The 22,500-nt window shown below is 48.9% G+C and overlaps 1 protein-coding gene across 1 annotated transcript in view; it reads left to right on the top strand.

Annotated features, from left to right (window-relative positions):
* Positions 1–22,500, top strand: part of myom3 (myomesin 3) — a 76,504-nt gene that overhangs the window by 44,753 nt on the left and 9,251 nt on the right. The window contains exons 15-26 of the mRNA XM_061255471.1: positions 1–40; positions 2,522–2,643; positions 5,514–5,701; positions 8,851–8,977; positions 11,577–11,758; positions 11,898–12,012; positions 13,772–13,919; positions 14,789–14,895; positions 16,678–16,722; positions 16,978–17,114; positions 20,817–20,961; positions 22,422–22,481. The exon at positions 1–40 is cut by the window's left edge and continues 135 nt beyond it. Coding sequence (XP_061111455.1) covers positions 1–40; positions 2,522–2,643; positions 5,514–5,701; positions 8,851–8,977; positions 11,577–11,758; positions 11,898–12,012; positions 13,772–13,919; positions 14,789–14,895; positions 16,678–16,722; positions 16,978–17,114; positions 20,817–20,961; positions 22,422–22,481 — 1,416 coding nt within the window. The remainder of the gene's footprint in view (positions 41–2,521; positions 2,644–5,513; positions 5,702–8,850; positions 8,978–11,576; positions 11,759–11,897; positions 12,013–13,771; positions 13,920–14,788; positions 14,896–16,677; positions 16,723–16,977; positions 17,115–20,816; positions 20,962–22,421; positions 22,482–22,500) is intronic.

Here is a 22,500-nt window from a genome sequence, read left to right as displayed (position 1 = left end):
ACTGGACCACCATCAACAACAAGCCCACCACTAACACCAGGTAATACACCTCAACTACCGTCAACAACAAGCCCACAGCTAACACCAGGTAATACACCTCAACTACTGAACCACCGTCAACAACAAGCCCACAGCTAACACCAGGTAATACACCTCAACTACAGAACCACCGTCAACAACAAACCAACACCTAACACCAGGTAATACACCTCAACTACAGTCAACAACAAACCAACACCTAACAACAGTTCCTACACCTCACCTACAGAACTACAGTCAACAACAAACCCACAACTAACAACAGGTAACGCACATGAACTACCATCAACAACAAACCAACACCCAAAACCAGGTAACTACTAGGACCACCAGTTTATTGCAGCAAAAGGTCTCTAGTTTTGTACCACAAAACCAGGGAGCTTCACACTAAAATTAAGAAGTCGCTCGAGACTGCTCGCACGGTACGATTTTGATTACGCCTGTTCGGCCTGGTAGAGTGGCCTGTCAGCTAAGCCTAAACATAAGTTGTTCAAAACAGCATAAGCTCACACAAGCCGAGCGCTCCGCCCGGAAGCCATTTTGGGATTCATGAATTCGGAGCAGTCGGGGATAATAAGACGGAGCGGCGAGTTTAGCAGCTCGAGCCGACGCACATGTTCAGGGTTATGAATGCTGCTGCCTCGGCTTACCTGAGGAAAGATGGGTTTGGCGCACGTCCAGAACGAGCGTAGCGCTACGGCTAGCATAGGCCCGCGCGCTGAGACTGCACTCGGAGGAGAAGCTTCCCCCAAGGCTCTCCTGTGACTCCGTATAGGCGCCGTGTCGAGTTTGAGGGCTCATTGTCAGGCAAAGCGGTTCAATCAGCAAGCTTTGACACTTTTCAGATCTACTATAAAGAACTATAAAGGGAAGACAAGCCAACGTACTCTTCCTGAACCATCCATTTTTTTTTTCCAGTTTGAGTGTACAGTATTTCAGGATGAAAAGCCTTTTATTTGCACCTGAAAAGCTGTGGGAGACTATCTGTTCAGTTCAAATCCTCTACCAAGGTCTGTCAGCATTCACGCAGGTAAATGAAAATGATGGGGGGAAATACATTCAGAAGTAGATGTAACTAAATAAATTACACAATAAAACCTTTTTTTTTTCAAGTATCTCCAGAAACGAAATCCTCAACCAAGGTCAGTTGGAATTCAGAGAGAGCAGAGGCACCAAAGTTACACAGAGAACTGTTTTGGAATAGATTCCCGCTGACGGTTAAGATAACAAAAGTGTTTTTCGTGGTCAGGTCAGAGTACATCTCTAAGAGAAATATGGTATGCGCGAGGAATGGATACACGGACACACACACACACACACACAAACACACATGCACACATGCACACGCACTCACAATGATGTGCATTGTACCCAATTATTGTGGCAACACGTTTTTCATACATTTCACTCACCTATAAAACACACACAAACAAACACACACACACACACACACACACACACACACACACACACACACACACACACTCACTTACACTTGCACATAAACATTTTTTTCTTCATTATCAGGAGTCTCTCATATTGTGAAACTACCTATGTGAACTAAATATTTAATTGTACGTTTTACAGTTAATATTGTTAATGTTTTGTGTATTGCTGTCCAACATTTGAAAGTGTTTTAGTGCATGCTTTAATGTGCTATCCTCTTGGAGGTACTCTTGCCTGTACTTTTTATGCCCAATGAACATAACATGCAATTAAAAAAAAAAAACTACCACAAACCCACCTACCTCACAAGGTGATTCAAACCCCAATAAGTCCAGATATAACATATTATTCTGATTTCGCATTCATGCTGCTAATAGAATTTTCAGTCTCACACGCGTATCTTGCATAACTGTGAGATTAACAGCCCTGATATTTCCTGCCTGTGTTTCAGCCCCAAAGTGTTTTAAGGCAATTTTCTATTATTATCTTTGTCTCTGCATCTCTAGGTTTTTATTCATTTTTTATTTTTTGGGGTATTATCAGCATGACATAATTGAATATATTATCAAAGCTTTTCCTTCCCCCCCCCTCTCTCTCTCTCTCACTCTCCCCCCCTCTCCCTTCCTTTCTCTCCCTCTCCCCTCCTCTCTCTCCCCCCCTCTCTCCTCCACTCCCTATCTCTCCCTCTCTCTCTCCCTCTCCCCCTTCCCTCTCCCCCCTCTCCCCCCTCCCCTCTCCTCTCTCTCTCCCCCTCTCTCTCCTCTCTCCCTCCCTCTCTCTCTCCTCCTTCCCCCTCTCTCCCCCTCTCTCTCTCCCTCTCCCTCTCTCTCTCCCTCTCCCCCCTCCCTCTCTCCCCCCCTCTCTCCCCTTCCCTTTCTCTCTCTCTCTCTCTCTCCGTCTCTTACTCTCTCTCCCCCCTCTCCCCCCTCCCTCTCTCTCCCCCCTCTCTCTCTCTCCCTCCCTCTCTCTCTCCTCCTTCCCCCTCTCTCCCCCTCTCTCTCTCCCTCTCTCTCTCTCTCTCTCTCTCTCTCTCTAGCTTCACCGTTCACGGCTTGAGGAAGAATAAGGAGTATGTTTTCCGTGTGAAGTCGGTGAACAGGGAGGGGAACAGCGAGTATTCCGAGGAATCCGCACCGATCCTGGTCAGACCGGCGATCCGTGAGTGCGCTGGCGTTCTCCTAACATCCGGGCAACGCTGCAACAACGTTTATATGCGACCCGGAAACAGACAGGTCGCGGTCAGGCCGTTCTCCTAACATCCGGGCAACGCTGCAACAACGTTTATATGCGACCCGGAAACAGACAGGTCGCGGTCAGGTCGTTCTCCTAACATCCGGGCAACGCTGCAACAACGTTCGTGCAACTCGGAAACAGACAGGTCACGGTCAGGTCTTCAGCCGCAAAGGCCTTTCCACAGCGGTGTACAGTACTGTGCAAAAGTCTTACGGACATGTAAGAAAAATCTGTAACGCGGAGATGCTTTTAAAAATAATTTCATGAAAAGTTCCTAAATCTCAAAAAATTTACTATAAAGAGTAATAAATGGGTAACTAAATCAAATCTGTATTTGTTGTGACCACCCTTCACCTTTAAAACTGCATTAGTCCTCTTAGGTACACTGTCCCAGACAGCCTTGATAATGTTTTTTTTAATCTGAAAGGCAGTCTAGTAACTGTAATATGTTATTTTACTTCATGAAATACTAAAGATACGTTTCTTGGCATATTTCATTTTTTCACTAAGGCAGAAAACCAAAAAATGAACATCCGAGACCGTATTCATATCCAAAGAAAGGTGCCAAAGACGTTTGCGCAGCACTGCATCCTGGTGGAAATCTGATGTCCCTGCTAGCGTGTGATTGGCCCGGGCCTCCTCTTCCTCTCGGCCCTCAGGGGGTTCGATCAATCTTTCATCGCGCGGCCCCCCTGAACCCCCGAAAACACCCCCCCCCCCCCCTCAGGGTCCGCTCTCCCGGTCAGCTCCAATTCTCCACTAGCGGTTTATTTGTTTGTTTTTTACCCCGGCTCAGTCCGTCTCGTCCAAATTGTCTGGAGGAATCGGAAATCCCTCGGTAACGGCCTGCTCCATAGTAACAGCGATTAGATACCGACGGCCTCGCTGTCCTGTGAGGGAGAGAGGGAGGGAGGGAGGGAGGGAGAGAGAGGGAGGGAGGGAGAGAGAGAGAGGGAGAGAGAGGGAGGGGGGGAGAGAGGGAGAGGGAGAGGGAGAAGGAGAGAGAGAGGGAGAGAGAGAGGGGGGGGAGAGTGAGAGAGAGGGAGAGGGAGAGAGAGAGAGGGGGGGAGAGTGAGAGAGAAAGAGAGGGAGAGGGAGAGAAAGGGGGAGAGGGAGAGAGAGAGTTGAGTTATAACACACTTTTATTGTGCAATACATACAGCCCTTTGGCAACATCAAAAGCAACAATACAGAATACACCGGGCCAAAATGAATATAGTCACCATCATCTTGATAAGCTGTTAAATACTAATTCTCCGCCCTCCAGACTACACACCACTAAGCCAATCAGAAGGCGTCTCGGGGAACAGCGGTCGCGGACCTGACATCAGCTCAACGACACCGGGACACGCGGCATGCACAGGGGTCGCCCTGAGACCGGTATAACTCATGAGCCCCTCCAATTAAAAAAACATTTTTTTTACGACCCCAAAACCAAAAAGAAATGAGATAAAAGTACTGAAAAAGCTAAATATCTCTTTCCAAGTATAAATGTAGCATTACGGACAGCTCTTCAATAAATTATGCGATGCTGAGTCTTTCAGAAGCAGGGAGGTTCAGACGAGTGGGTTTTTTTCATTCGAACGTCTTTGATCTTTATTTTATACAAATCTGTTCCTTTAAGGGCCTCACGGATGCCCTGTTTTTAAGAGGCGACACCAAACGCACCCTGCTACATAAACGTATGCCTGGGTAAACCGAGATTTGATATCCATAAACATTTTTATTATGGGACGTGTCCTCCGCAACAGAACACAACATGAAATAAGTCACCGTAACCGTAACAGATTGGTTTTATATAGCACTTTTCACGAGTTTAAAGTGCTTCAGATGAGGAACCGTCAATGTATAGACCCCCTTCAGGGTGAAGCATGGCAGCCATTTTGTGCCAGAACGCTCACCGCACATTATCTTATATGGAGGGGAAGGAAGTTATTGAGCCAATTAATATGCGGTGTGGTTCGATGCGCGGGATGAGAGAGCCATTTTGGGAGTTTTTTTTCCGAGGCACCTGGGAACCCCCGTCTTCTTTTTTTTTACGATAAGTTAGAGTGAGTCGGGACCTCGGTTTAATGTCTCACCTAAAAGACGGCGATTCCTGCAGCACTGGGGTACTGCGGGTTGTAAACTTGGTGCTGGACTTTCTGTGCGGAAACGTTACGGGATGAGGTCTCATAACTCAGAGGTCAGAGGGTCGGTTTTTTAGACGGGGAGCGCATTTATAGGCAGGCTACGGAGAAAAAAAACAAATTTCACTTCAGTATAGGTAATCATCATCCGTGAAAATATAACAAAATATAAAAGCATGAGCTCTGAACGCTAATGTAGGCCTACCTTGCACAAGGGCGTCTGCGAAACAATAATAGTCGTCGCCATGGTAATAATAGAGACATTACCGGGACAGTGATGGACTTTTAGCGCGGCTATAACGGAACGCTGCGCTATCAAACAGGCAGTTGCTCAGCCCCCCAGAGCGAAATTCTGACAGGATCTATCACCGTGGAAAGAAAAGCAATCCAGTCGGCCGCCATGGCCGCCCCCCCCCATCATAGCTAACACCGCCGCGGCGTTGCCTGAAATTGGCGGGGGCGCGATCGACATTCCTCAGCGCGTCGGTAGCGTTACCCGCCTTCGCCTACGCGAGCGTCGTCCGTTCCCTTCACCGCGCTATCCGCAACGTTTATTGTTATTGTCATCGCCAAGGTAACCACAGGAGCGAGGACACCGCCCCTGTTTTCGCTCCGCTGTGATACACCCCTCTCCCTCTCTCTCTCTCTCCGCTCGCCCGCCCGCAGGCCTTCCGTCCACACCCTCCTGCCTCGCCCTGCTGAACTGCACCGGCACGGAGATGGTGATCGGCTGGAAGGCTCCGAAAAGCAGCGGAGGGGACAGCGTGAAAGGCTACTACCTGGATCAGATGGACACGGCCTTCCGGCGCTGGGGGGAGGTCAACGTCACACCCGTCAAGGAGAGGATCCATAAGGTAGCAACCGGCGCAGTTCCTCGAAGTTTTTCCCGACCGCAAACACTGGCGTGACCGCAGATGAGGCACCTGCTACGGGGCCGGATCGGTCCGACCTCCGCCAGGATCCCAGCTCACAATAAACGTGCCAAGCAAATTGATGGACCGCTTTCAGGTTCAACTCCCATTTGGTAGTGGATATTAAAGTGGGGGGGGAAAACATGTCCCCCAAGCAGTCTGATAATGTGTTTAATGTTATATAAAAAGGTCTATCAAGGTCACATAAAATAAATGCTCTAGGCATGTTGTACACACATCCCTGGAGTATTGGTCTGTTTTCCAGATGAAATTAAAATGAATGACAACCGGAAATAATATTTAAAAAATGAAATGGTCACACAATAAGTAGGCTATACAATCCATACGGTAGGCCTATATATAGGCCTATATACTGTGTCAAAAAATATGTTTTTGCTGAAATGACAAAGCTGAGTAATAGTAACCGAGTCGAAGGCAGTTCCTTCAACATGCACCCGAACATTCCGACAACGTTCATTCACGGAGCCAAATGTATAATCTGGCAAAACCTCAGCTGTTCTGGGAGAAAAGGTCACTTCTCTACTCCCGCGGAGACACAGCCAGAGCGCAGTTCAGCCCTTCTTCTGTGTTCGCCGTTTCCAGTGTGAGAAGACGTTCCCCACCGACCCCACTGTCACGTTAAGCACCCATGACTGCTGGTTAACAGCGCCCTCTGTTGGACGACGACGAGTACTTGCAGTGCTATTCCCCCCCCCCCGTCAGTCGCCTGACAATCAATACCTGCTTTCCCCAGCACAAAATTAGCTGACTTCTTTTTTCATTTTTTAAAAGGTATTTTTTTTTTTTTTTTTTGCCGTTACTGAATAACCCGTACTGAGGATAACCCCTTTTAAATTACATAAATTACAGTGTATTGATCATCCAAACATATTGTCCTGATCGCTTTTGTGCCAGGCACTGCGAAGTTTTTTTTTCCCTCCGCTGCGACCTTAACGTCGAGTTTAGCAGTCAGGAGGCATCCGCCCCATCCCGCCTCATTAGAAACCGGCGGAAATGTGAGCCCACAGGATTTGTATTATTGTATTTAAGGAACGTCTGGCGCCATCTGGCGGCCAAACACCGGTATAGCCCTGACTGGGACATCACAGCGGACGATTCTCCCGTCGAGCAGATGCTGATTTTATCAGAATGCATCTATAGCATGCGAGTACGGCCAGGGATTAATCTATACTCGTGTACTTGCCTAGGAAGCGTTTGCTTATGTTTTCTCGATAATTCCAGGAAGCAGTAGGTAGAATTCTGCCCCTTGGCTTTTTTTTTGTCCGTTGACAGTCGATGTTGCTCCCCCCCCACCCCCCGTTCGTTTAGGTTTATATTACCTTGACAAAAGAAAAGCTTCAGAGCTTCACAAAGGGGCTAAGTGGCCCTGACTAATCAGATAAATGTGATTATCCGTCAGCTCAACGTCTCTCTGTAGGGGCCGGTTGCCGATAAGTGACAGATACCTTAATCTCTGCAAACACACCTAAATCCTCACTCCGTGACATGCCTTAATTAATACCTCCTGCCAGGGAGGAAATCTGATCCCTGATCTGCCCTGAGGGGCATTCAGGGGTTTTTAACCCTTTAAGGCGTGAGGCCACAGATGTGCAATTACATTGCATGTGTTCTTATTTGTGCATTCTCACGCTGGTATCTACTGCTAATAGAAAGCAATTTTGATAAAAAAATGTTCTAATCACATATTTCCGATCTAACATCTTAAAGGGATTAGTATTTAAATGTTTTTTTTTATGTAATACAAGTGTCTTGGGTGACAAAAACACATTGCAGGGAAACAGTTTTCTGGAATATATTTTTTCCTATTTTTATTGAATGTCCCTTGTCGTGTGGGTTTCAGCACAGCAGAACGTATGGCTCTCAGGATTAATACCACAGACTCATGTCCCCTACAGGTGATAGAAATGAATTGTGGGTCTTAGGAGGATTTCCTCAGCTTATCCTTTACATTTACCTCCACACATTCACTTAGCAGCCAGCCACTCTTATCTGGCTCTGGGGCCCAGAGGAATAGCACGCTCTTAATGTGAAATATACTGCCGTGCAGAGACCGGCACGCTCTTAATGTGAAACACAGGGCCCGGGAGAGATTGGCATGTCTTTAATGGGACTGTGGAATAACTGGCTTGGATTCGATCAATGTTTGCCCTTGACTTTGACTAACAACAAGATTTTCTTCGTTTCATGTTCTTCACAGACACACGGAATCATGGAATCTAACTTGGGCTTGTGAAGATAAATTGTATTGATATATGACAAATATCAAATAAAAACAGGGCAATTGCTTCTTTTGGTTGAATGCACTCCAGTGTCTAGGTGTATTGAATACAGAGAGATCTCTTGATTGAATTCAGAGACATTTATTTTTATATTACACATTATTTGGCCGACACTTTTATCCAAAGCGACTTACAGTTCATTAGACTAAGCAGGAGACAAATCCCATTAAGGTAAATGACTGGGACCCGCAAGGTCGGTGGTTCGATCCCCAGTGTAGCCACAATAAGGTCCGCACAGCCGTTGGGTCCTTGAGCAAAGCCCTTAACCCTGCATTGCTCCAGGGGAGGATTGTCTCCTGCTTAGTCTAATCAACTGTACATCACTCTGGATAACAGCGTCTGCCAAATGCCATTAATTTAATGTAATGCAGAAAGGGCCTTTCCCAACAGCTTTGCGGATCTTATCATGGCTATACCGGGGATCGAACCACCGACCTTGCAGGTCCCAGTCTGGTACCTCAGTCAGGCTGATTGAATACGGGCCTCTCTCTCAGTTGGGTATGCAGCAGCTGATGGAGGTTGAGAGCCGACTTCAGCTCTCACTGATCTCTCACTGATCTCTCACTGATCTCTCACTGATCTCTCTGTAGCATTAGCCAGCTCATCCCAGTGTGTTGCTCTTATTGCTTCTGATGTATGAATTACTGGGTGTGGGTGGGGGAGTGTTATGTTCAGTTTATGATACAGTGCAGGGGACACGTACGTCGCTCTGGATAAGAGCGTCTGCTGAAGACCCTTGTGATGTAATGTAACATGTAAAGGGCGTGTCTCCTGTTTGTGTCGGGCCTCCAGGTCAGCGGGCTGGCCGAGGGGCATTATTACCAGTTCAGGGCCATGGCTGTCAACATGGCGGGCGTTGGGAAGCCCTCCGAGCCCAGCCAGCCCTTCCTGTGTGAGGAGTGGACCATGCCAGAGCCCGGTGAGACCTCCGCTCTCTGACGTCCGTCTGACGTCTGTCTGACACGCCCTGACACGCTCTGACACGCTCTGACACGCCCTGACACGCCCTGACATGCTCTGACACGCCCTGACACGCTCTGACACGCCCTGACACGCCCTGACACGCCCTGACACGCTCTGACACGCTCTGACACGCCCTGACACGCCCTGACATGCTCTGACACGCCCTGACACGCTCTGACACGCCCTGACACGCTCTGACACGCCCTGACACGCTCTGACACGCTCTGACACGCCCTGACACGCCCTGACACGCTTTGACACGCTCTGACACGCTCTGACACGCCCTGACACGCCCTGACACGCTCTGACACGCCCTGACACGCTCTGACACGCTCTGACACGCCCTGACACGCTCTGACACGCCCTGACACGCTCTGACACGCCCTGACACGCTCTGACACGCTCTGACACGCCCTGACACGCTCTGACACGCTCTGACACGCCCTGACACGCTCTGACACGCTCTGACACGCTCTGACACGCCCTGACACGCATACATTTACACACACACATACACACACACATATACACATACATAAGTGTGTCACACATACATATACGCACTCACACACGTACACATACACAGGGTTATGTTCATTCTGTACACATACACACACACATATACACATACAGGGTTATATTCATACAGTACATATACACACACAAACACACACATATGCATATACAGGGTTATATTCATACATACATATGCACACGCACATATATGCACATAAATACTATTCAAGAACCATCTTAATGTGACATAGAATGTTTTTTTGTTTTTTTTGACAGGTTGTAAGATTGACATATTTCTTTTACTTTTCTGGAAGGGCAATTCAGTCCAAACACTGCAAGAAGTCTGTTTTAGTCTTGTAATGGGACTTCATTTTTCTTTCTTTTAAGTAGAACATTTTAGCTTGTTCTAAGTTACCTGAAATTTTCTTACCCTATTGTCAAATGCATTGGCAATAGTTTAATATAAAAGTAATACAAATAAGATTTAAAGTTTAAATATGAGACTAAGTCTGAATATACATAAGTTAGGCAGCGGTTTGGCTTCTGTGTGCTGGATGTAGCTCAGCCCAGTACGCCCAGTAGGCCCAGTGATACCAGAGGAATTTAGCCGGTCTAGCGCTGAGACACACGTCCCTCCTAGTCCTGTGACCGGGCACTGACGGGGTGTTAACAGTACAGATACGCTCCGTCCCACGCCCGATTACTCCCCTCTCGGCCCTCGTTAATCATTTAAATGTGACCGGAGATCGTTACGGAAATTAACTGCCTTCGCCCGTTGCCGAGGCGCGGTGTGAATGAAGCCCAGAGACGAGTTAGAAATCGCTCCGTCACTCCGCTCGTGTTTCTTATTGTTTGTTCGTTCCCTTCGTCGCCGGTCTGTCGCCGCTAACCGCTAACGATCTGTACGGCCGGCGCAAGCGGGGAGGCGGGGAGGGGAAAGATCAATGCTCACCACGCCGTTACCCATAAGCCCCTGCGTGGAGACCCCCCCCCCCTCCCGCCGTTAATGAGGCGGACGAATCGTCACGGGAACAGCGGAGTCATGGCGGTACGGGGGAGGGGTCTGGGTTCATCCTGCTGCATTCTGGGTAAAGGACCTCAAACCCCAACCCCCCCACCCCCACCTCCATTTTGCCCCGCCCCCACCAGAACCTTTGCCCGGAAACCCACTAAAGCCCTGGTTTCTTAAACGTTTTGATGTCAGGCCTCAAATTAGAAATTTAGCAGTCTCCCTTTCGCCTGTCAAATACACATACTAGCAAAGCATATTTGATAGACTAATTCCAGGACCCACCTAATACAAGTACACCACCAGGACCATTATTCGGTCATAGTTTAAGAAACACTGCTCTGTATGTAGTACTCTGTTTAAAAGGGCCGGGGCCTTGAAGCTCACTCAACTTTGCGTTTCTGTCCTGGTTGCGAATTCACGTTGCAGATCCTGTCCGCTCTGTAACGTAGACGGTCTCTTCCTGGGCCCGTGCTGCCCGTGTTTATGTCCCTCGTCTGAGCACAGAGCTGCAGCCTGACCCTCTGTCTCCGGGTCGAGCTCATCGGCCCGTTTAGCACATGGAACTCCCCCATTGGAGCTGTGGTGTGCCGATGCAGCCCTGACCTCCATTACGGCTCCATTAATCCTCCATTGCGGCTCCATTAACGCAGTTTCCTCACCCCCCGATGCCCTGCAGAGTGAGGCTGTCGCTGATGTCAGCAGGTTCCCGTCAGTGGAGGAAAAACCTGACAGCTCAACAGATCAAAACAAACAACACGCCGTGTTTTCCTCATTATTTACAAACTGCTTGGTCTGTCAAAAACGTAAATAAATCATTTGTTGGTATTATTGACCCAAGTAAAAAAAAAAAAGGAAGCAAATAAATAAATTCTCTGTTTTTTTCTTGATGGGCCGGATAAGGAATTCATGATAAATGTTGATTGGACTCAGGGGTCAGAGTCCGGGGAAGTATTTCACAAAGCAGGATTGCTGCACAATGCTAACATCCCCTCTCTCTATCCCCCCCCCCCCACCCACCCCCCCCCAGGCTGTCCCTATGACCTGGAGTTCCGAGAGGTGCGTGAGAACTCCCTCATCCTCCTGTGGGAGGGGCCTCTGTACCAGGGGCGGAGTCCTGTCACCGGGTACCTGGTGGAGATCATGGAGGAGGGCGGGGAAGAGGACTGGGCCTCGGCCACTCAGGAGCCAGTCACAGACACCAACCTGAAGGTGCCCGGCCGTGTGATTGGTCGACGCGGACTCACAGAACGAGTGTTGATTGTGACATCACAGTTGCTTTCGCTTCACATCGGCTTCCGGGGCGGGATGATTGACGGGTGAACGTTGCTGTTTTTTTTCTTCGCGACAGGTGTCTGCCCTGCAGGCAGGTAAAACGTACCTGCTGCGTGTGTGTGCCATGAACGATGCAGGTGTGGGGGTCCCCTCTCTGCCCTCTGAGCCCATCACCGCCCAGACAAAACCAGGTGGGTCCAGGAAGTCCGGATAGTGGCTCACATTTATGAATGACGTTGTAATAAACCTTCTATTTTTGTTGGAATCATGATACAGTTTCTTCCAGTTAGTCCAATTAGTCTTTAAGCACACTGAAATGTCCTGCTCTGAGTCCTGTCAGTCTTTCACAACTCAGCAGCTAATAAAGTTGATTCAAAACTGACTCAACCACAATGCTGACTCAACCATAATATGGCGTTGTGTAAAAATGTGTTTCTTGTTTTTCCCTATTTACTCAATAAAATTGATATGGCAAATTAAGGGATTAATCAATAATATTACATATCAATTTAATCAATATTATTATGTTATACTATATCTATTAATGATAATACTTGTAATCTGTTACCCTAATTCTATTGGGTGGATATAGTGTGTCGGGGAAGCGAGGATTAAGTAAAATATGTTTATTAAAATGTTAACTGCTCTCCTGGGGTTTTCACGCACAACTGTCTCACAACAGAGTGTGTAGAGAATGGTGTGAAAAACAAAAAACATCCAGTGAGCAGCAGTTCTGCAGTTTGTCAATGTGAGAGGTCCGAGGAGAATGGCCAGACTGGTTGAAGCTGACAGGAAGGTGACAGTAACGCAAATAACCACACATTACAACAGTGGTATGCAGAAGATCCTCTCTGAACACACAACACATCAGATAGATAGATCCCGAGGGAAATTTTAGGGAAATTAAATTAAATTAGATTTACATCATAACTCTTAAGTGGATAGGCTGCAGCAGCAGAAGACGAATAAGTCTAAATAAATAAATACCTAATAAAGTGCTCCCTGAGTGTACATTCACATTGTATGTTGAATGTTACGGATTACATTCCGATTTGTGTGGAAAGAGAAACTCTTGCCATGGCCCTGACGCCCCATAAATACCGATCTGTTCTGTAACTGCGGGAGGTATGACCCAGAGATCACAGGCCTAGATTAGGGTCCCTCTGTCTTTGTTGGTAGGACCGGAACATTCTTTGGAACAATATCATATTATATGAGCCTTATTACCCTGTTCCTCTATCTGAGGTCATAATCTAAACACAACATATCTGACAGGTGGAACATTTTTTACAGCGTAAGTAAGTTATACAACCTGTTTCATAGGACCTACCTCCGAAATCTAAATAGTTACCTGATAACTACCTGCTATTTTAACAGTAAGTGCTATGTAATTAACGGGCCGTAAAATCAAGTGCCACCATATTTTTTACGAGAAAAGATCTGGGGCCAAGCCCTCTTCTGGCGTGACGAACGCATGCGTCACAAACGTTTATCTCTCTGTGGTAAGAGAAATCAGTGAAACATGAGAAACATGCAGTTATACCAGAGAAGAGCACAGTTCTTCTGCACGGTGAAGTTCTTTAGGTGTGGGTTTCTTTTAAAAAGCCGTAAAGGGGTGTGCCTGTTATCTGAAGGGCTCATGGAGAGCAGGGGGAGCAGATTTTGGGTTAAGGGCCTTACTCACGGGTCTGACGGCAGGGTTATTTTTCTCATTTAGGGACCCGACTTCACCTCTCCAGACACAGGTCAGCTCCCTGACATCCCTGTATGCCAACCAGGAGCTCAAAGCTCAAACTACTGTGGCCAGGCAGACACCCTGCTGCTAGCCTACCCTGTCACCCGTTAAAAACACAGAACAGCAAGCGGCTCAAAGTGTTTCCCGGGGGAGTAAAGAATTCAAAATAAAGGTTTTGATCTGAGTGACACACGGTGTGTCCATCTTCCCTGCAGGCACGAAGGACATCGAGATCGGGGTGGACAACGACGGCTTCATATTCATGGCCTTTGAGTCGCAGGAGGGCGATGAGTTCACCTGGGCCAAGAACTACAAGGACACCATCGACCCGGAGAGAGCCACTGTGGAGAACAAGGACAACAAGTGAGACAGGGAGAGAGGGGGAGAGAGGGGGAGAGGAGGGAGAGAGGGGGAGAGGGGGGAGAGAGGGGGAGAGGGGGGAGAGAGAGAGGGGAGGGGGGGAGAGGAGGAGAGAGAGAGGGTGGAGAGAGAGAGGGGGAGAGGGGGAGAGGGGGGAGAGAGAGAGAGGGGAGGGGGGGAGAGGAGGAGAGAGAGAGAGAGAGAGGGGGGGAGAGGGAGAGAGGGGAGGGGAGGGGAGGAGAGAAGGAGAGAGAGAGGGTGTAGAGAGAGAGAGGGGAGAGAGGGAGAGAGAGGGGAGGGGAGAGAGGGGAGAGGGAGAGGGGGAGAGAGGGAGAGGAGAGGGGGAGAGAGAAAGAGCAAGAGAAGGAAAGGGGAATGACAGAGAAAGCGAGAAAAAGCGAGGAGAGAGAAACGGGAGAGAAAGGAAGAGAGGGGAGAGAGAGAGAGAAAGAGGAAGAGAGGGAGATGGAGAGAGAGGGGATGGGTAGCTGAGTAAGGCAGGAGAGAATGAGGGAGAGAAAAATATATGGATGAGAGATAGAGAATAGAGAGAGAGGAAGAGTGAGGAGGTGCCAGTGAGATCATTCACAGGTTATTGAGTTAGCAAGAGAGTGTAATGAGATCACGCTGCATTAATATATCTGCATTGCATTAATATGAATGGCCTTTTAATCTCAATGGTTATATATTGAACGCTGGGCACTGTGTATAAATAGGTTTTCACCACAATGCATTCTATAGGTCCAACCCTCCTCTATCCCAGCCACTGTCCCTGTCTGTGGGCCCCTCATCTGAAGATGAAATACCCCTCCCTCTGGCTACTGTGCCCGGTGTTACCTGAGCAGGTGTGTGACTCACCTGTGTGCCCTCAGGTCGACTCTGACCTTCAGCGACGCGTCTGAGGAGGACCTGGGGCTGTACACGGCCGCTGTCACTGAGAGCCCCCAGGACTCCGCCAGCTACGACTTCACCGCCGAGGGTAACCTATACCCCCACACACCTATACCCCCACGCACCTATACCCCCACGCACCTATACCCCCACGCACCTATACCCCCACACACCTATACCCCCACGCACCTATACCCCCACGCACCTATACCCCCACGCACCTATACCCCCACGCACCTATACCCCCACGCACCTATACCCCCACGCACCTATACCCCCACGCACCTATACCCCCACGCACCTATACCCCCACGCACCTCTACCCCCACGCACCTATACCCCCACGCACCTATACCCCCACGCACCTATACCCCCACGCACCTATACCCCCACCACCTATACCCCCACGCACCTATACCCCCACGCACCTATACCCCCACGCACCTATACCCCCACCACCTATACCCCCACGCACCTATACCCCCACGCACCTATACCCCCACGCACCTATACCCCCACGCACCTATACCCCCACGCACCTACACCCCCACGCACCTATACCCCCACGCACCTATACCCCCACCACCTATACCCCCACGCACCTATACCCCCACGCACCTATACCCCCACGCACCTATACCCCCACGCACCTATACCCCCACCACCTATACCCCCACGCACCTATACCCCCACGCACCTATACCCCCACGCACCTATACCCCCACGCACCTATACCCCCACCACCTATACCCCCACGCACCTATACCCCCACGCACCTATACCCCCACGCACCTATACCCCCACGCACCTATACCCCCACGCACCTATACCCCCACCACCTATACCCCCACGCACCTATACCCCCACGCACCTATACCCCCACGCACCTATACCCCCACGCACCTATACCCACCCCCACGCACCTCTACCCACCCCCACGCACCTATACCCACCCCCACGCACCTATACCCACCCCCACGCACCTATACCCACCCCCACGCACCTATACCCCCACACACCTATACCCCCACGCACCTACACCTCCACGCACCTACACCTCCACGCACCTATACCCCCACGCACCTACACCTCCACGCACCTATACCCCCACGCACCTATACCCCCACGCACCTATACCCCCACGCACCTATACCCCCACGCACCTATACCCCCACGCACCTGTACCCCCACGCACCTATACCCCCACGCACCTATACCCACCCCCTGCACATCTATACACACCCCCCACGCACCTACACCCACCCCCACGCACCTATACCCACCCCCACGCACCTATACCCCCACGCACCTATACCCACCCCCTACACATCTATACCCACCCCCCACGCACCTATACCCACCCCCACGCACCTATACCCCCATGCACCTCTACCCACCCCCTACACATCTATACACACCCCCCACGCACCTATACCCCCCCCCACGCACCTATACCCACCCCCACGCACCTATACCCCCACGCACCTATACCCCCACGCACCTATACCCATCCCCCACGCACCTATACCCACCCCCTGCACACCTATACCCACCCCCTGCACATCTATACCCACCCCCTGCACATCTATACCCACCCCCTGCACATCTATACCCACCCCCTGCACATCTATACCCACCCCCTGCACATCTATACCCACCCCCTGCACATCTATACCCACCCCCTACACACCTATACCCACCCCCTACACATCTATACCCACCTACTGCACTACCTGCACTTTCAGAGTTCCATAAAGTACCAGTCAAGGTCAATTTTTGTGCTTCGAGGATCAAATTTCCCGAATGTACCCTGAAAGTACAGTCATGTTCTCTTTGGGTTCAAATGACCGTCTTCCTTCTTCTGAACCAGATCTGGAGAGAATGCGTGAGCTCAGCTTCCAGGTCCTGAACCCACGTGAGTCCATCTGTCTGTCTGTCCGTCCGTCCGTCCGTCCGTCTGTCTGCATCTCCTCTCCCATGCTCAGCGCAATGGACATTTCCCTTAACCCTGTAATGCGTAAGATCACAAATATGTGATCAGAATGTGATCTTATTGCTCGAATCACATTCATCTCTAAGCACTGATGTAGAACTTTGAAAAAGGAAAAGTGGACAGACGTGTGACCCTAACTCTGCCGCTCCTCTCTCCCCGCCCCCGGCTCTCCCTCAGTGATCGCCCTGGTCTCCCCCTGGGCGGTGGAGGTGCAGGAGACTGGCGGGGTGCGTTTCTGGCTGCAGACGGAGCCCCTGAGTGCCGGAGCGGAGCTCCACCTCGTCTTCAACGACAGGGAGATCAGCAGCACCCCGGTAACCAGGCCGCTCTGTGCGCTCATCGTTTATTCATGTCTGGAACAGGTCCTCCTGGGATCGGCCTCTCTGGGGGAAACAGAGCAGAGCCAGACTGGGGTTACAGATCAATATGCGGTGTGCTGTGAGACTGGGTGTGTGTGTGTGTGTGTGTGTGTGTGTGTGAGAGATAGAGCGATAGATAGAGCATAGGCGTGTGTGCATGTATGTGTGTTGTGAAAGAGAGAGAGAGAAATGTATGTGTGTGTTTGTGTATGTGTGTGCGAGAGAGAGAGAGAATAGGTATCTGTGTGCAATATATTCATGTGTGTGTGTGTGAGATAGAGAGATAGAGCATAGGTATGTCTGTGTGTGTGAGAGAGAGAGAGAAAGAGAGCGTAGGTGTGTGTGTGTGTGAGAGAGCGTAGGTATGTGTATGCATGTGTGTGGGTGTATATGTGTGCGTGTGTGCGTGTATGAGATAGAGAGATAGAGTGTAGGTATGTGTGTGTGTGTGACAGAGAGAGAGGAAATGGATAGATATGTGTGTGTGTGTGTGTGTGTGTGTGTGTGTGTGCGCGCGCTCACATGGTGCTAAATTTGGCAGAAACTCTCTCTTCGCTTCCAGCTCTTCCTTGTCTGCCCCTGTCTGTGTTTCAAGGAGAAGTGTCAACAGAACCAATTATAGCCGGGGAAGAGAGTCGGGTTTCAGCGCGTCCGGGCCCACGGTGCGGGATCAGAATCTGAACGCGGTCTGATGTTCCGCTCCGTGATAGCATCCGCCGGGCCGGGCCGTGCCGCTCAGCCGTACCGCGTTCACAGTCTGTCTCACGCGCAGTTCCACGGTCTGAGCATGCTCAGTCTGTCTCACGCGCAGTTCCACGGTCTGAGCATGCTCAGTCTGTCTCACGCGCAGTTCCACGGTCTGAGCATGCTCAGTCTGTCACACGCGCAGTTCCACGGTCTGAGCATGCTCAGTCTGTCTCACGCGCAGTTCCACGGTCCCCCCTGTACCCCAGCGACCAGAGGGCACTACATTACATTACATTAATGGCATTTGGCAGACGCTCTTATCCAGAGCGACGTACAGTTGATCAGATTAAGCAGGAGACAGTCCTCCCCTGGAGCAATGCAGGGGTAAGGGCCTTGCTCAAGGGCCCAATGGAGGGTTGGATGGAGGACCCTATTTCATGATCATGGAGAGAAATATTTGTAGAAGCATTTGAGGTTCTCTGAAACTGTGAGTTTTCACCCATCTTTATACCTCTACAAACACAGACTGTGGAATAACGCTCAGGACTCCTGCCGTGTTATTGTGATGGGGAAGGGGGCTTCTGGGCGGACGCTCTGACCTCTCGTTTACATCGCACCCTGTGAACCAGTGCGTAGGCAGGACTCGTGATTTATCGGGAGCTCACAGAAAGACAGAAAGACGAGTAAATCCTCATTCTTTTTCCACAAAAGAATCCAGAAAAGGTAATAAACCATCGTCGTTTTGACAAGGAGAAAAGAGAGAAATGTTCACATCATTTTTCTAATTCCTTTACGGAAGACATAGACATGTTTTGGTGAGAGTGTTTCACCTCCTACGCAATTCACTACATGCGACTGTACATGTACTCTAAATTCAGCTGCAGATTGTGAACTTTTATTTGAGTGTTGTGTGTTCAGAGATGCTCTTCTGCACACCACTGTTGTAATGTGTGTTCAGAGGTGCTCTTCTGCACACCACTGTTGTAATGTGTGTTCAGAGATGCTCTTCTGCACACCACTGTTGTAATGTGTGTTCAGAGGTACTCTTCTGCACACCACTGTTGTAATGTGTGTTCAGAGGTGCTCTTCTGCACACCACTGTTGTAATGTGTGTTCAGAGATGCTCTTCTGCACACCACTGTTGTAGTGTGTGTTCAGAGGTGCTCTTCTGCACACCACTGTTGTAGTGTGTGTTCAGAGGTGCTCTTCTGCACACCACTGTTGTAGTGTGTGTTCAGAGATGCTCTTCTGCACACCACTGTTGTAATGTGTGTTCAGAGGTGCTCTTCTGCACACCACTGTTGTAATGTGTGTTCAGAGGTGCTCTTCTGCACACCACTGTTGTAGTGTGTGTTCAGAGATGCTCTTCTGCACACCACTGTTGTAATGTGTGTTCAGAGGTGCTCTTCTGCACACCACTGTTGTAATGTGTGTTCAGAGGTGCTCTTCTGCACACCACTGTTGTAATGTGCGGTTATTTGCGTTACTGTCCGCTTCCCGTCAGCTTTGACCAGTCTGGCCCTTCTCCTCTGTCCTGTCTCATTAACAATGCGTTTCTGCCCACAGAACTACTGAGAGTTTTTCACACCTTTCTAAACTCTAGAGACTGTTGTGTGTGGAAATCTCAGGAGATCAGCAGTCACAGAAATACTCAAACCAGCCCGTCTGGCACCAACAAATGATGTCATGCATTGCACTGCTGCCACACGACTGACTAATTAGATATTTGCATGAATAAGTAGGTGTTCCTTATAAAATACTCAGTGAGTGTATATCCATGTGTCTGAATTACAGCCCTTTAAAAGTGTGTCACTGTCCAAATACTTATGGGCCGCACTGTATTTTTCACCCCCATACATTCTTTATTTTATATTTATTGAATGTCCTTCAGTTTAAGTTGCAGCATAGTTGAATGCATGATTCTTGAGTTTAAAACCAGAGACTAATTTAAAAATATATATATAATTTTTTCACAAAAAATAATTTTCAGAACTTGAAAGGATATGATTTTGTTAATGAATTTGTACTACAGCACTTTTTTTTTTACATTACATGGCATTTAGCAGATGCTCTTATCCAGAGCTTCCCACTTCCCATTTTAATTCAAACAAGTGAGATTTTGCTCTCATACACATTCTCCTCACTCTCTCTCTCTCCTCACCTGAACTGGAGCAGAAGACGGAAGGAATGTGAGCCTGTATGTCATGCATAGCCAGCCAGCACACGGTGGACTGGTTTCTCGAAAATGAACGCAATGCCGACGGTAGATAAATCGCGTTGTCTAAGCTCCGCGGCGTCGAAGCCGTCTCTGCCCGAAGTGCTGTTCCGAGTCGTACCTCAATTAATTAGCGTCTTAATGAACCTCCTGTGAACTGGTAACATTGTTAAACGATGTTCCTTGCTCGCCGACGTAGTCCCAAATCACATTAGTGACTGAATATGCCCCCCCGTCCAGCCCTAAGATCTCTGCTTCGCTGGAGTGCTTGGCATTCGGCTGGTGAAGATTAAAGCCGGAGTGGCAGCCATTTTCTTTACCGTCCCTAAGCTGTGGAGTCCTCTGCCACAGTCAGCGGATAAGCACTAAGGAACGGTCATGAACTTATTGTTTCAAGGCCTTTCATTCGTGGTTTTATTTTAGCATTGTACCATTGTGTTTGAGTGAGAGTAGAGAGTAGCTTTTGCCAGCTTTACATTTTTATCATATGTACCGCCTTTCATCATTGTGTGCCTTTTTTTGTTTTCTGTTATTTCTATTTTAAAGTCTTTCTCTGTTTTTCTTTTTATCCGTTTCCGTGAACGCAAGTGCACCTCTGATCCGATTGGACACAGATCTGTGAATGGACAGTACTGTTTAAACAGAGCTGTTATTAGGCATGTTCTCGTGTTCCCCGTGTGTGTGTGTGTGTGTGTGTGTGTGTGTGTGCGTGTGCGTGTGCGTGTGCGTGTGCGTGTGCGTGTGTGTGCACGCAGGCCCGTAAGATTAATTTCGACAAGGCCGCGGGTCTGGTGGAGGTGCTGATAGAGAACCTGGCCCTGGAGGACGAGGGCTCCTACACCGCGCAGCTACGTGACGGGCGAGCCAAGAACCAGTTCACCCTGGTGTTCGTGGACGAGAGTAAGCCTCCCTGTTTAATTTACTTTCCTTTTTCCCTCGTGATACGGAGCGTACAAAGAGCCAGGCATGCAACGATAGACCAGGTCAGAACAGCAGGGCAATACACTCTCTGAAATAAAGAAGTTATGAAAAGTGCATGGAAATGCTTGTCGCTGGGGTGGTAACCTTATAGGTACATAAAATTGCGCCCCTAGCCAGCAATATAAAAATGTATTTGTTTTTTTTTGGCTTGGAAACATACTCATTTGTACCAAAAGAGAACATTGCTTTTGGAACGTTTGGGAAATTTGTTCCTGAGAGAAGAAGAATGGATAATGACAGAATGCAGAGATATCAAGAGATATAAATACCAGATATCTGCAATGGTAAGCCAGGTCAGAACAGTAGGTCAATATTTATGCTATTTATAGGGATTGTAATCTTAGCGAAAGAACGGGTAGACAGACATACAGACAAACAGATCAATACATTTGGTCCCTATAAACTCCATTAGACTTAAGATTGATTTTAGATTTGTAGTATATACATGCACTCAACAACACACCTACATACAATATGCGGGCATTCATTGACAATGTAATGCATAAAAACGTTTTTTTTTTCCCCAGTGGCAACAGGATTGTGAAAACAGTCATTTCCCTGCCAATTCTCAAAAATACCAATACTCAAATCCCCTACGTTCCCCCTCCCTCATACCATTTCCAATGGCACTAGTTTCCTCGGTATGTGTTGTTGTCTGATTACACATAATATTGCATACCGCCCTGTACGGTATCATATTCTCCACCTAAATTTTCAACGGCTGAAATTGAACATCCCCCCCTGATGGGAAGGCTAATGTAAACGGTATTTTGCGTTGTGCTGTGTGGTGTGTTTCTGATAGCAGACACCAGCCTACCGCTGTGCTGAGGCTTTAATGCTGATAGTGGGGTATCGCTGAAGCTCATTTCTCCCCATCGGCAGGGCTGTGTCCCTCAGCAAGGACGTTTCCCACAGCGTGCACTTTACACTGCGGCCTGAGACCCATTCATGCGGCTGGCAGTCTATTAATATCACTGCAATACTCCCATTACACTGGGAGTCTATTAATATTACAGCAATACTCCCATTACACTGGGAGTCTATTAATATTACAGCAATACTCCCAGTACACTGGCCTGATATTCATGTTATCTCCTGCTGTTGATATGTTGTCATATTGTATATGCCCCAATTTGCCAATTTGTCTGATTGGCTCTCTCTCCCCCTGTGATTGGTCGGTTGAGGTAAAGCTGGTGTGTCTGATTGTCTCTCTCCCTGTGATTGGTCGGTTGAGGTAACACTGGTGTGTCTGATCGTCTCTCTCACCCTGTGATTGGTCGGTTGAGGTAAAGCTGGTGTGTCCGATTGGCTCTCTCACCCTGTGATTGGTCGGTTGAGGTAGCGCTGGTGTGTCTGATTGGCTCTCTCTCCCCCGGCAGAGTTCCGGCAGGCTCTGGCGCTGTCGCAGGCCAAACGCGCGGACCTGAAGAGGAAGGCAGGTGAGCGTCCGCGAGGTCA

The sequence above is a fragment of the Conger conger genome, chromosome 1 (genome assembly GCF_963514075.1).
Source record: "Conger conger chromosome 1, fConCon1.1, whole genome shotgun sequence".
Lineage (NCBI taxonomy): Eukaryota > Metazoa > Chordata > Actinopteri > Anguilliformes > Congridae > Conger > Conger conger.
Note: the sequence above shows the minus strand (reverse complement) of the source record. Positions and strands in the feature narration are given on the sequence as shown.